Genomic DNA, 14,189 nt, shown 5'->3' on the forward strand with positions numbered 1-14,189 from the left:
GATACTACAGGCCATATGTCAACTTCTCAGAATCCGAGGCAGTGAGCGGGACGGACACTGACCCAGAGTGGGCCTTCAACTCCAGGACAGACCCGAGGCAGGCAGGAAGGAGATGGGCATCCCAGACAAAGCCAGCAGGATGTGTCGCATTTGCCCCACGAGGGGTGCCTGGTAAAAGACTGCATAGACTTCGGGCCTGTGATCTTTTCTTCAGCCTTCTCCCTGTGAGGAAACAGCAAGGCATTGTCCCCAAAGACGGGTGCAGATGGAGGCTGTGTGGCATGGGCTGGTGGACACAGGCTCAGCTCTCCTTGGGCCTCCTGACGCTTGCTGGTTCAGAAGGAAGGTGGAGGAGCTCCGGGCAGTGCTTGTAGGGTTACTGGGGTGATGAGAAGTCGGAGCACACAGAATGCCCTGAAGAAGCGGGGTGTTAGATAAGGAGGCAGGAGGTATAGGGAAGTATCCTGGCACGCGGGGGTTTCATCTTCCACGGCAGGGGACAACGTGTAATATCCCAGTGACTCTGGGAGAAAAACGGAAACTGTACTGAGGATTTGGACAGCAAGTGACTGGCCAGGAAACAGACTAGTGGTTAGAGTAAGAAAATCAAGGAACTGCAGTGATCGAACTGTGCACCAGCTGCCCATCAGCTGTACTTGAAGTGAAGTTAGAGTATTGAACCCGTGTGACAGTGTTTGAGTACAAGTCCCGCCCAGATGCCCCCAAAACAAAAGCATATGTAAATGCTCTGAACAACACAAAGCTTACAGCTAGTAAATACACAAGATCGCTCTGGTTTAAAATACAGCATAGATTTTGTACCGACCTCTGCTGTCAGTCTTCATTGAAAGTGACAGGTATTTCAGTGGGATTGGTTTTGACAGTTTCAATGACACCCACAGCTTGTGATGTGGAATTATAAATCCTGTAGCTGACAGCCACAACACAGGTGGGAGAGTGACTCCCAGGAGACTAAGTTGGTTTAAAAAAAAATACATACCACACTGAGGTACAGATTTGAAACAAAGAATGAGGTAATTTTATTTTTCCTTCACAGGCTCCTGTGTGCTCTGCAGCCTGGATCATACATAGAATGTTCGATCAGGACAGAGCCATAGCAAGGATGGTATAAGCCTCTCACTGGACCGAAGAAGAGCAAGGCAGGCTGAAGGTGTGAGTTGGGAAGGGTTAGGCTGCCGTGGGGTGGGACTTGGGGTGCAGTGTGGGAGCTCTTCCTGAAGGAGCAGGCTGCCGTGGGGTGGGTGCTGCTCTCCGGTTTCTAAGGCTCTAGGATGGTTGGGCTCCTTGATCAGAGCAGCGTGAGGCAGTGGCCCTGCCCTGTGCCACTCAGTGAATGGACAGGCGATCCTGTCTAGGAGTGGGAATGGGCCTGGTGACCCCACACTGCCCTGGGTGTGTGGCCCATGCTGTGAGGGATGGCTCGTGATGTACATCATGTGCCTTCAGGGACTGGCTCATTCAGGCCTGGCCCTGCAAGTTCATGGTCCCATGAAGCAGGAACCCAGAGCCCACTTGGCTGTTTCCTAGACCCTGAGCCAGCAGTCCCTGCCCCTGCTTAGAGCGTGGGGGCCGCAGGCCTCTAAGTCTTTGGGTCATAATGAACACCATGTCTTGGGATTTCGGCTAGTGAATGGGTGCAGCCATGTGGAATGGGTCCCCTCTCCCCCTCCTTTAATGTGAGGAAACCTGTGTATACTTCTGGAGAGATTGGGGTGGGGTTCCCTGCTCCTTGTGAACTTTGGTTTGAATCGGCCTGTGGAGGAAGCTGATACAAAGCCTAATTAGCAAAGTGCACTTGGAGTTAGGCACGCTAACTTAAAAACACATTTCCACACCATATGAAAGATGCTTGCTTGACTGCATGTGTAGCGGACAGCTGTCTGTGGAAGTGCATGTATGTTTTGCGGTTGTTTAGGGACCCTGGTTGCTTGCAAAAGAAAGAAAAGAGATCACCAAACTATGTGAAGATCGTGGCTCTAAGGCCTTGATCTTGAAGATCTTGGCCTGATCCTGGGCCTTGGCTCTCAAGGGCTCCGGAGGCTTGGCGTGGATGCTGCTAGGGGCTGCGGTTGCTCAGTGGCCCCCTGTCCCAAACTCCTGACAGGGGCTGTCTGGTCCCTGCTTTTCCCTTCTGAGGACAGTGAGCAGGCCACCTGTTAACACCTTCCTCTGTCGGACACCCAACCTTTCAAAGGCCAGGTGGCGGGGCTGCTCTCACTGCTTCCTCGGGTTCCCGCCACATCCTGCTGTATGTGTGGTTAGGCCAGCTGACAGAGCACGTGATGTTTTGCTGCTCCAAACGACAGAAATAGATATTGAAAATAAACACAGCGTGGAGGAGTCTCTCCAGTGTTTACCAAACACATTGCTCAAAAACCAGTTTTTCTACGGTTCAGGTGCTTTTTATAAAAACAGGCTGTGCAGCGTGGGCTGCAGCAGCAGCTTAGGCACTGATCGAGGCGCAGGGGTGTGGCAGCTGCGCTCCACAGCCCTCCCACGTGCTGTATGGTACTGTGGGTTACCCAACAAGAGAGGGCAGGACTTGGACGTGGAGGACCTCTCCCCCTGGGCTGGGCTGCCCACAGTGAGGAAGACTCCATCCTCACCATGGAGGAGTCCGCCTAGAGGTGCTCTGTGGTAGCAAGATTTTTAAATGGAAGAGTTCACTGGGTGATATAACAGCATAAATGCTTCCTGTTTTGATACATGAACCCTCCCACTTTGGTTAGGAGGAGGGAGAAGAAAATTCCAGAGAGCTGCTATGTCTTTGACGTTTTTAGAAACCAAAGGTGCAAAGATTACTTCCTCCAAGCCTTCCATCCCCAGATGGGAAGCAGCTAGAGGTGGGGGACTGCTTTCTTCACTACTTCCTCGAAGACAGTGGAGGGGAGACTTGCATGGGTCCATCCTGAGGTCCAGAAAAGGCTGCGAGCAGTGTCCACCTGCACTGCCCCGCCACCCCTGTCAGGAACCCCTGGGGCCTGCCTCCCTCCTGGGCCTCCGTCCCTCCCAAGGTTGTCATGGGAAGGTGTGCAGAGAGAGGTGTCAAGAGCTGTGGCACTGGAGGCTCACTGGGCCCACCCACCGTATTGTAAAGCAATATGGAGTAGCTCAGCGTGTCAGGGAAGCAGCCTTCCATGGGTGACTCCTTGCCAAGCCCCCAGCTCATGCTGGGGAAGCCAGGGATGCAAGGGGATGACCGCCTTTGGCACAGGTAGGCCCAGTTCAGGCTGTTGACTTCTCTAGTCCTGTACTTTAAAAAGGCTGACACATTGTAACTGTCTCCTGCCTGCATCTTAGAGAACCGTGCATCCTAATGTGGAGCACTCACACAGCTGAAGGCAGAGCCTGAGGAGGCACAGGAGGACCTGTCCCTGAGGGGCGCACGGAGCCAGGACCCTCTGACAGCCACGGCCTGCGTTCATCCTTCCTGGGAGACTGTGGTGAGTCAGCACTGCACACACGGCACGCTGGCTTTCCCTCTGGCCCTCCTGCCCAGTCTGTCTATACTCGCGGACCCATTTCTTTCCAGGTTTACCATGAATGAGAACGATTGGTCATCTCCCAGCCCGGACACTCGTGACCCTGGCCCAAGTCACCCTGCGGTGCTCACTGACGCACAGCGCCTCAGCTGCAGGTACGGCGAGGACGGAAGAAGTCCCCGGATTGTATTAGAGACATTTTATTGAAAATGCGAAAATAGGAAATGTATTATAGCCTAAAATAAATTACATAACATATACAGCATATATTTATATCTTTAAAATATTTTTGTGTAGGTTCTTTCAGTCTAGGAATTTTGACTAAATCAAGAATTTTAGTGAACTGTGTCCATAATTTCTTTTCAAAGGAAAAAAAAAAACCCGCTTTCCAAAACTTAGAAAAATAGACTGCACTAAATGGATTTCAAATGCGTCGTTTGAGGGAGTATCACATAGTGACAGTCGAGCGTTTAGAAAATGTCTTGCTTTCCCGTGGGGTGCGCGAGGAATGGCCTGGCCCGCACCCTCGGGACTCTGACCGGCAGAGCCTGGTCGTGCGCCTACGTCAGCAGTTAACAATACAGCAGCCTGGCATTAGAATGCTAGATTATGACTTTAAAGCTTCATGGTCACTGTAAAAACACACATGAAGTGGGAAGGCTCCCCCCTCACTTGAGGAAGGCAGGGAAGTCATGCGGGAGGATGCCGCAACTCAGAGATGCGCGTCAGACAGTTCTAGAAGGTTAGCTTGCCTACCTACACGGCGTGGCACAGCGTGAGTGCTGGCAGCCCGCTCGGAGCCAGGACGCTGCCAAGGGGGTACGGACGTGCTGTCAGGCCGCCGTTCCAGTGGCATCTTACTTTGCTGCAGAAAGTGACGCCACATGTGGGCATACAAGGTCAGTCTGTCCCTCGGTGCGAGTGGTGGCTGCAGGCAGCCCACCTGCCTGGGTCGTGCAAGTGTGCAGTAGACCGTGCATGACCCCAGGGTGCAACTCTGTGCGACCATGTGGCTGGGAAGCAAGGCAAGGAAGCCGAATTGGAACTTGCTGATTCTTCAGAGGGGCGAAGAGGGACAAGAGTCTGGCCTGCTAGGCAGCAATGCCCAGCAGGCGATGGCACAGCCATGGTCCTTTGGTTCCAAGTGGAGATTGTCCGAGCCAGGAGGAGACAGCTTGAGCCAAGAGGCAGCTGTGACTCTTGGGTTTGTGTGAAGCAGAGGCGTGGCATCCACGGCCTTGGTGGCGTGACACTGGAGACCATTCCTTAGGTCCTCGCGTCAATGGCAACATACCCAGTATGCTAGAGAATGGACGGTGAGACCTTTAGCTCAAGGCCTTTTCCATTACGTCCAGAACAAAGCAAAGCCCGAGGTCCGCTGTGGGGGAGAGGACACGGAAGTGTCACCCAGCTGTCCCTGCCGTAGCCCAGCACACCCTAGGCCTTATTCGTTCTCCTCTCTCATCTCTACCACGTCTGTCACCTCCTCCGTTGGTGGCATGTCTGTCATGGCGGAGTCTTCACCTTCAGCGGCCGACTCATTCTCCATCTTCTTTTTCTAGATCAGAGGACACAGCATTGAGGGGAGAAGCCGTGAGTCGGGGTGTGTGTTGGGGGAGCCCCACCACAGGCTCATATCTCAGTTCACCTTGGTTTTGCACCTTCCCTTCAGTCTGGTTATTCATGTACCTGCTGTGTACCTGGCACAGGGGACGCTCAGCTTGGAATCGGAGGCCACTAAACCTTTTTCTTGCCCTGTTTCCCTCTGGAGGAGCCCCAGTCTCACCGTCGTTCCCTCCTGAAGTTCCTGGGTGTGTCCCTGCATGGTGTCTGACCTTGTAGCCAGTGCCTCTCAGCCGCTGCAGGGCTCGCCCCAGAGCTGGTCTTCAGCACCAAGTTCGGGCCGTCCTCAGCTCTGTCCCTGGCTTCCTGCTTCCACGAGCTCCCATGAGTGTGGCCTCACTCGTGTTGCTGTCTGGTGTCTGTTTCCCAAGCACACAGTCATGTGAAGTCCACCTATCTTAACTGGTTTTCTGAAGTCGACACGCACGCCCCTCTCCTTTAGGGCCAAAGGGCTGTCTCTCCGCCTGCTGCTTTTGACTTGCCACCAGTGTGCTGGCCCCACTCTCGCCCCTATGCCCCCTTGCCGTCCTCCAGATCCTGTCTCCTGGGGTGCCCAACTCCTCAGGCTGGGTCCTGGAGCTCCCTCCACCTCTGTCTGCATTCACTCTTGTTCTTTTTCTGCTGAATGAATGAAACACCACAGGGTTCCTGCTGCCATATAGTGTAGAAAAGTGACACCTGTGGGTCATGCGCTAACTGCATGCTCACAGCTGAGGTCAAACTGGGTGCTGAGTTGGCCAGCATGGGGCAGGATTGCTCCTTTTCCAGCCAGGTCATTCTCTAGTATGCTTCTTTGGGGAGGAATTCGGTTGCCAGGGTGGGGTGGGTAGATCACTTTTCCAGAGCTTTGCTACCGGCTCAAAACTACAGTTGCTAAGTTACCTTCCTATAGCTCCCACCAGGACGTGTAACTGGATGTGTCCTTGCTCGTCTGTCCTGAGGCACTGCCTTCCGAAACCAAGCCAGTGTAAGGAGCGGCCACATGATAACCAACCAGGGGGCCCATGCTGGTTATGGAAGGCAGCCCAGCTCTGTGCTGACTGCCGGGCTTGGGAGTCCTCACCTGCTTCCGATAGACGTAGCATGCTGCGATGGCCACCATGGTAGATTCTCCCACGAATCCTGCCAGCAGGGAGCCCACGCCCAGGGTGGCTCCATGTACCCTGGGGGAGGACAGCATGAAGGTAACATGAGCGTTAAAGCTCAGCGATGCTGCTCCAATCCAGACCTGAGGCATGGGGCACTTGCCGCCTGCCTTGGCCAGCCATCCCTCTGCATGGGCTGGGGAGACCTGGACTCTGGCACCCGCACAGGGGCAGCTCCTCCCCCGCCTCGTTCAGTGGGACTCCCAGCATGTCCACTCTCCTCCGGGAGACTGGGCTGAACAGTCCTCCGCCCTCTTTTGTCTCCAGCCTCGCTGTGCTTCGCGGAGCAGGTCTGCCCCCCAGTGGGAGGCAGGCAGGCAGACACCTGCTTGTGTGGTGGGCCTTGGCCCACAGCGCCTGCTTACCCTAAGTAGGGCAGGACCACGAGGCTGGTGATGAGCACGATGATCCGCAGCACGGAGCTGGGGGCCAGCACGAAGGTTTTCTTCAGGGTCATGAGCCAGCCGGTGAGATGGGCCCTCACGGTGACTGCGGGGGGAGCACATGTGTCAGCCTGTCCCTTGGCCCAGACCGCAGGCAGGTGTGGCCACTCGTGGCATAGACAGTTCCCAAACTTTGATTATCTGTCCTTTCAAGACAGGCTGCAGGGAATAGCAGCCACACTGGTAACAGAAAAGCTGGGACTGGAAGCTGTCTTCCCCAGGTTGAAGGAAACGATGGGGCTGCGATGGTCCTCCACTCCCTGTTGGACCCTGCTGCACGCATATCAACTGGGTTTCTCTCCCCACCCTTCCCTGTCCAGCTGAGGGAGCTGCAGGAGGGGCAGGGCTCAGCCCGGCCGGGAAGAGGTGTGCATGCTGCTCCAGTGGGGCAGCACGTTCCTAGGCCGGGATTGGAAACTCACCTCGTGGGTGGAAGTGGCATTTTTCTGAGGCTCACTTCCTTCTAAGCGCAGTGACACCCTGTTGGTTGTGGCCATAGGACAGAGTGTGGCTTGCCGGAGTATGCTGATCTGCTCTACCCCTCCTTGCAGCAAAGGACAGACGGAGCTGAGGGCATGCGGATGACCCGCACTCCCAGCTTCAGCCCCTCCTCTGGTCACTCTGGCAGATGGCCTCGCCTCACCCAGCCCCTGCCCAGCACTATGGCCTCTGCATGCAGGTGGCAATGCCCCCAGCTGGTCTCCAGGAATGTGCTGTGCGCTCCACGGCCGATTTGCCAACCCCTGAGGCTTTTGTGGGGTCCATCTTCCCAGTTAAGGCTTGAGGTGCAGAAAGGAGAGTGTGCACAGCCCTGGTTCCCAGCTTGGCAAGTCACTTGAAGCGTCAGGAAACAGTGGCAGAAGCACATGTTATAGAATATACATACACACATACGCCCTATGGTCATGTACTAATGAACTGTTCACACCTTTTTCATGTAATCCAGAACTACCTCATTCTTGCATACTCTGATATGGTTAATTACAGTGCAACCTGCAGTTCTGTTAAGTTGAAAGTTGACACCAGTGAAGCACCTGGCTCTCCTGGAAAGTATTGTGAAGACCCCAGTCACTGGCTTCCTGCCACTCCCGAAGAGTCCCCTGCCCCTAGCTTGGCTCAGACCTGACCATTACAGCAGTAGGGTGAGAACTGGATGGGGCTTATTATCTCAATTAAAATGCTTTCTTAAAATCTGTGGCAGCTTCATTTGCTAGGTGGTTAGAGACTGGGCTTTGGGGGGAGTGGATACCCCATGGTAGAATCCTGGTGGCTGCACAGCAGCACGACCAGGGGACACACTCGGATGCCCTTTCTTGGCTCTTGCTCATTCTGTGTGGGGACTCAGCCAGCAGGGAGCCTGCTAGGTGGGGGCTTTCAATTTCAGACCAGACCATGAACTAAATCAAACCAGCTTTTTAAAGTCTAAAAATACCCGTGGCTTTTCTTTATAAAGTAAAAGTCAGATCTTCCATTCACTGGCTTACTCCCCATATGGCCACAAAGGCCAGAGCTGAGTTAGGTGAAAGCTGGAAGCTTCTTCCAGATCTCCTAGGTGGGTGCAGGGGCCCACGCACTGGAGCGTCCTCCACTGCTTTCCCAGGCCACAAGCAGGCAGGTGGTACCAGAACCGGCATCCACATGGGATGCTGGCACGACAGGTGGAAAATTAGGGTGCTACACCACTGCACTAGCCCCACCTCAGGTATCTTTGTAGTAACAACAAAAAGATGAAGACAACCCTATACTGGGTCAGCTAGTTTTCTTTTTTAAAGATTTGGATGGTAGCTATTTTTAAATTTTTCTTTAGAAGTAACATGCTACCCAGGATGCACAGCCCTGGATATATTTCAGTTAAGATGTCTGCCTCTTCTCTAGCTTCATTCTAATGCAGACCTTGGGAGCCAGCCACGATGGCTCAGGGACTGGGTTTCTGCCACCCCAGAAGACACCTGCATAGATGCTCCAGCTCTGGCCTCGGGCCCAGACCAGCTGTCCAGGCTCTGTCTCTCATGTTAACATACTACACACTTGGCTTTTCGGTGGACACTTCTGATGCCTCCACAATCAAGAGGGTCTGCTTTTTTACTGGGTTTACAAGCACTGCCCTTTTAAAAACCAGATCACGGGGCAAGCATCGTGCCACCAGCATCATGTGAACACTGGTTCAACTCTGAGCTGCTCCGTTTCCGAGCCAGCTTCTTGCTAATAGCTTGGGAAAGCAGCCGACAACGGCTGTAGTGTTTGGGCCCCCGGCTCCTTCCTGGTCTAGGCCTGGCTGTTGCAACCATCTGAGAAGTTAACTGGCACACAGAGGATCTCTCTCTTTTTAAAAGTTATGCTAGTTTGATTCATTCCTTGAACTTTCCACCTATTGTCTAATGAATGTCCCTGCGATTTTATGTTAGCCTTGGCGGCTTCACTGTGGCCTGGGGCCTAAGGGTCCCTGGGGGTGCTCACCTGGAACGGGGAAAAAGGAGAAGATCCGCAGGGGAACCACACAGAGCTCAGCGAAGGCGAAGTCCACCCCGATGATGTCTATCAGGATCTTCTCGGACACATTGGGCGTCCAGAACATCACAAAACAGAGCTGGGGGAGAGAAGACAGCGAGGCCAGTAGTCAGACCACGGCACAAAGGAGCCTGACCTGTGGCTGTGGAGGGACGGGAGGCAGTGGGCTTGCCTAGTAGGCCGGTTGCCCCTGGCAGAGGCTCGGGTCTGTTTGCCACATCTGCCTCACAGGGACTAAAGTAGGGCAAATGTGGCACTCGCAACAGTGGGTGACAGCTGAACAGGTGCCTGGGATGGGAGTGTCGTAAGCACCGCAAGCACTGGCAGTGTCATGGTGCATTAGCCTGTAAACTTCGTAAGGTGAAGACAGCAGCAGCAATGCAACTGGGAATTGGAAAAGCGGTTAGGCAAGTACAAAACCAACTGATATACCAGCCACCAAACCAAGGCTGATGGGACTGTGGGCCCTTTGCCTGCCCCCCTACCACTCAGGGAGCAGGGTAACGGCAAGGGCTGGAGGAGGCTGTCTCCCCACATGACAGGTCAGTGAGGGTACAGGCGCCAACTGGGCAGTTACACTCCAGCTGATGGGCATGAAGGGAAGGCTGTCAGGCTCCCAGAATACAGGAGGGCAGCCGAGTGGGCTGTCGAGCCATGCGTGTTCTCTGGGGAGTCTGGTGAACCCAGGAGGGGAGACCTCAAATCACTGACCCGCCTCTGGCCACAAGGAGCAACTCCCTGTGATTAGAAAGATAGTGACGGAAGTGGCAAAGTCAGGAGCTTACAGGTAAGCTAAAGCCAGGCAGGGCCACCTCAGAGGCAGAGCAGGAAGGTGAATGAAGTCCAAGAAGATGGATCTTAAGTTATCAGACGCCTAAACTGTAGGACTCTGCAAGAAGAGACTGGCAGTTCCCAGAGGTGAATGGCAGGTGTTTCAGGCCTGGGAGGTCAGGCTTGTGCAAGTGGCACGGTGGGCGGGGCAGGAGCCCCCAGGCACGCCATCCTCTGGGCAGTGCCAGGGCTACAAATGACAAGTGCTTCCAGCTGCAGCCCCTCCGCAGCCGAGAGCTGGCAGACATGGCGTGGCGAGCCTGCAGGCAAACACCTTCCATCCAGAATTCCAACCCTACCAGCAGGCAACAGTGTTGTTAGGAAACACATTTTCCATACAGTCTCAGACAATTCACCTGTTATACACCCTTCTTGATGATAGCATTGGGAGTGTGCTGTGAAAGCAAGGGAGTCATAGGGGAACAAACAGGAAAGTACTAGAAAAAAAGGGAAGGGGGACCCCAGGGAGACCCCAGGAAGGCACCTAGAGTGGTGTAGGTTAAGCTGCTGTTGGCACACATGCCTGCATCTCAGAGTACCGGTGTGATCTGCCTGCCCACTTTGAGCCAGCTTCTTGCCAGTACACTCTAGGAGGCAGTGGTGATGGCTCGGGTGCTTGGCACAGCCTCCCTGTGGCCTCTCTGAGTGGGTTGCGTTCACCTGCAGGTCACTGCACTGCCCTGTGGGCTGTGATCAGCTAACCCTAGAGGAGGGAGTGCAGTTAGCCAACAGCATCAGAGTGTGTCACAGCACCACAGCTCATCTGGCCAGCACGCGCTCTGGGGACCTGGAGTACAGCCACAATGTCAGGTTTGGTGGGTCTTTAACAGGAGCTTAACGGGAGTGCATCTCCAATTCCACTTGGAAACATCCAGGGTATGATGGAGCAGTTACTGCCCTGTTTTCATTTCCCTGCCAGGCACATCCTATGTGTCCCTCCACTGGGCCACTCATGCTGGGAAGGTTCCAGAATTTTCTGCCCAACACCACTAGATGTGTCTAGATGTGTCTTCTAGAGACCCTGTAAGTGCATGTGCTAGGTATGGACGAGGGCTGGAGGAGGGAACGCTGGGCCTACAGAAGCCGCCTCCCTCTTGCTTCCCTAACATATCTGCTTCCAGTATGCTAATGCTGCCTTCCAGCAAGCTCTCCAAAGACCACGTCTTGTATCATCCAGAAAGGGGAACACAAACTGTGAGGCAGGGATGGCGCTGGTTCCAAGCCATCCCTGCAGCTCGGCTTCCTCTCCACACGGCACCGAGGCCTGGCCCGGGTGCGAGACCGCAGTTACTGTTTTGGCCAACAGGACGCTCTGCAAGCCAGTCCAACAAGGAACATTTCTGGAAGGGTGTCCTGCCGAGGTCATCCGCAGCAGTTTTGTCCGGGAGCATGCCCTCCCAGGTGTCCATGACAAATACTTGCAGAGTCTAATAACATTGACTTTTCCAAGCCTGAACATAAACCTGTTGAACTACTGACAAGGAATACATGTTCCCAAGAGGCTGCGGCGCCTAGTTCCCGCGACCGAGTGTGCTGCCGGGCCATCCCCTTAAGGAAGTGGCCTTCCAGGCAGAGTGACCCACGGGAGCTCGCGTGGCTACTGTTGCATTTATTCTCCCCAGGAACATGGAGCCTTGGAGAGACAGCTCATTCTAACTCCTAAGAAACCAGCTTTGGGTACTGGGAGTGCCAAAGAAGTACACAGAACAAAACAAACAGCCCCCCTCCCATGCTGGGTCGTGCCCAAGAGGCACAAGAGCCCAGCAGAAGGGTCCCAAGGTTGGGGCAGTTTGAGATCAGTCACTTGGTCTTCACGCTAACCCACATTTAAGACCATCCACGAGTCCACACTGGCTTAACGAACAATAGGGGAGAAGGGACAAATGGCCAGCAGAACAGGGCTGGGCAACCTTGTTTCTGCCAAGGGCCACTCGGAAACATTATTTTAAAATTTATTTATTTGAAAGGAAGAGTTCAAGAGAAAGGGTTCACTCCCCAAATGGCCACAACAGCTGGGACTGGGCAGGGCCACATCCAGGTGCTGATTCCAGGTCTCCCATGTGGGTACCTGGGGGGCTAGCCCTGGGGCCATCTGCTGCCTTTCTAAGAGTGGAATTGCAAGTGGAACAGCTGGGCTTGAAATCAGCAGTGTTGGCACAGCTTAACTTGTTGTGCCACAACATGGATCCCCACTTGGATATTTACATTACCCATGGGCTTTATGAAATTAGCAACTTAGAAATTAGCTTTTCATAGATTAACTGAATTTGGAGTTCCGCCTGTGGTTGCCTTGGCAGGGCCAGACCACATGATTTCATGGGCTTTATATGATCTGTGGGCTGGCCAGTCCCCACCCCTGCTGGGGACAATGCCGAGTAACTAGTTAGACACCCCCTGTTGAGGTGGGAGGGCCCCATCTTGTGCTCCAGCCTGGGCTGATCACTGTCGCCTCCCTGTCAAGAGAATAGTACAGAAACAAGAAAAGCAACAGCGTGGAGAACCCCACCACACACTACCTTGGCCAGGCGGCCAGGGTCAAGGCCAGCAGCACTGTCACATCTACAGCTCCCACACCTAACATGGGAACAGCACTGCCCACCTGTGGTCCTCCCCCACAGAATCCACAAGCCCAGTCTCCCCCAAGAGGCAAGCTGCAAGCATAGCTGTACCAACCAGGGCCCCCCTCACTCCCCAAACAAGGGCTGCCTGCGAGGCTGCCCCGGCCCAGAGGCTGCCAAGCAAACACGATGACTAAACACAGTGCGGTCTCCTGGACAGGAGCCTGGAACTGAAAAGGGCCCTGCGGAAAAACACCAGCAAAACCCAAATAAACGGCGGAGCTGGTTCATGGTCAGGCCCCAGTGTGGGCTCCCCAAGCATGACAAATGTCCCATGGTTAAGCAAGGTGAGGGCGAGCGCTGGCGACACACACAGGGGCTCTCTGTGCCACCTCTGTCCTCTGTACATCTGAAGCTCACTCTTGCTTTATTGCGAAGGAGAGAGGAGACCCCCTGGACCCTCATTGACATGTCATGGTCCTCTGATGTCCATGAAATACCCACTTCTGACCCTGGAGATGCTTATTTGTACTCCAGCATCTGCTTGTGGCAGGCACACACTCTCGGTCCTTCATTCTGCCCTCGTGCTCCTGTTTTCTAGAGTTGTATTAGCCTGCCTTTAGAAACCACCCACCATCAGGCCGTGCCTTCCTAATCCATAGCCTTAAGATGCAGTGTCCTGGCTGCGCATGCGCCCAGATCAGAGTTCCTTGGTTAGGTGAATCAACAAGTGAGTTCATATCTGCCCCGCCTCTCCCCCACCAACCAGGCTTTACCTGTTTTTGATGGTTCTACCCTCGGGACACTGTCGTCTGTTCCTCCATTTGACTAGCAATGAACTAGGCTATGACAGAGTTTCAGCACACAGGTTCCCAAGGGGAAATGAGGTGATGAGGAGCCTGGAGCATCGGCAGTGCCAAAAAATAAGGAAGGGCAGCGACAGAGCAGACACTGCCCAGGGGCAACGATGGCCCAGACCAGGTCAGTGGTGATGAGAAGCACGGAAGGGCTGCTTCCCCAGGGGCACAGTGGACCCTGAGCTGCTCCCGGGACAGTTCACGTCTTGTTCCCACAGGCCTGACACTGGCATTTGAAGAAGCCGATGTCTGCCTCTGCCATAGATCCCAGCTCACTCCCTCTGCTCTCTGGTTCTCATTTTGTTCCCATAAGAGGATGCCCCTGCTTGGGGAGTCTCACAGAACCAGTCCCCGTTACCCAAACACTCCGCTTAGCAGCCAGTGAGACGGTTATCCTGTATGCTTAGAGTCAAAAATAAACCACATGTGGCTGTTTTCAATTAAAACCACTGTCCCCGTACATTGCTTTAATTTGGACCTTTTACTTAGAAGGGCTCATTAGATGCTTAATTGGGTCCAAGTACCCCTAGGGCAAGCCATGGTTAACCTTCAACAATACTGAATTCAGCAGGAGGGCTGGCAGGCCAGCTGTTTCAGCCACTGGCTTCTGCTTTCATAGCATGACACTAGGGCTGCTGTGAGGGGCACATCCCGCCAAGGGCTCTGTGCCAGGCACAGTGCTGGGCACCCACCAGTGTCTGCAGGGACTCCTGTGCAGGGT

General features: G+C 54.2%; 1 protein-coding gene and 1 long non-coding RNA gene across 2 annotated transcripts in view; one reads left to right on the plus strand and one right to left on the minus strand.

Moving 5' to 3' along the window:
• Positions 1 to 329: 329 nt before the first annotated feature.
• On the plus strand, positions 330 to 3,654 carry LOC121154448. Its single transcript, XR_005883520.1, has 3 exons — positions 330 to 1,171; positions 3,322 to 3,464; positions 3,554 to 3,654. It is a non-coding gene; the product is annotated as an uncharacterized LOC121154448 (long non-coding RNA).
• Positions 3,655 to 3,687: 33 nt separating this feature from the next.
• The window catches only part of ANKH (ANKH inorganic pyrophosphate transport regulator), a 110,221-nt gene continuing 99,719 nt past the window's right edge, over positions 3,688 to 14,189 (minus strand). Inside the window, exons 9-12 of the mRNA XM_040977424.1 lie at positions 9,172 to 9,301; positions 6,637 to 6,760; positions 6,190 to 6,289; positions 3,688 to 5,061 (exon numbers count right to left, since the gene is read on the minus strand). Of these exons, the coding sequence (XP_040833358.1) occupies positions 4,948 to 5,061; positions 6,190 to 6,289; positions 6,637 to 6,760; positions 9,172 to 9,301 (468 nt within the window). The 3' untranslated portion in view covers positions 3,688 to 4,947. The remainder of the gene's footprint in view (positions 5,062 to 6,189; positions 6,290 to 6,636; positions 6,761 to 9,171; positions 9,302 to 14,189) is intronic.

The sequence above is a fragment of the Ochotona curzoniae genome, unplaced genomic scaffold (assembly GCF_017591425.1).
Source record: "Ochotona curzoniae isolate NIBS_2020 unplaced genomic scaffold, NIBS_Ocur_1.0 contig_2754, whole genome shotgun sequence".
Taxonomy (NCBI): domain Eukaryota; kingdom Metazoa; phylum Chordata; class Mammalia; order Lagomorpha; family Ochotonidae; genus Ochotona; species Ochotona curzoniae.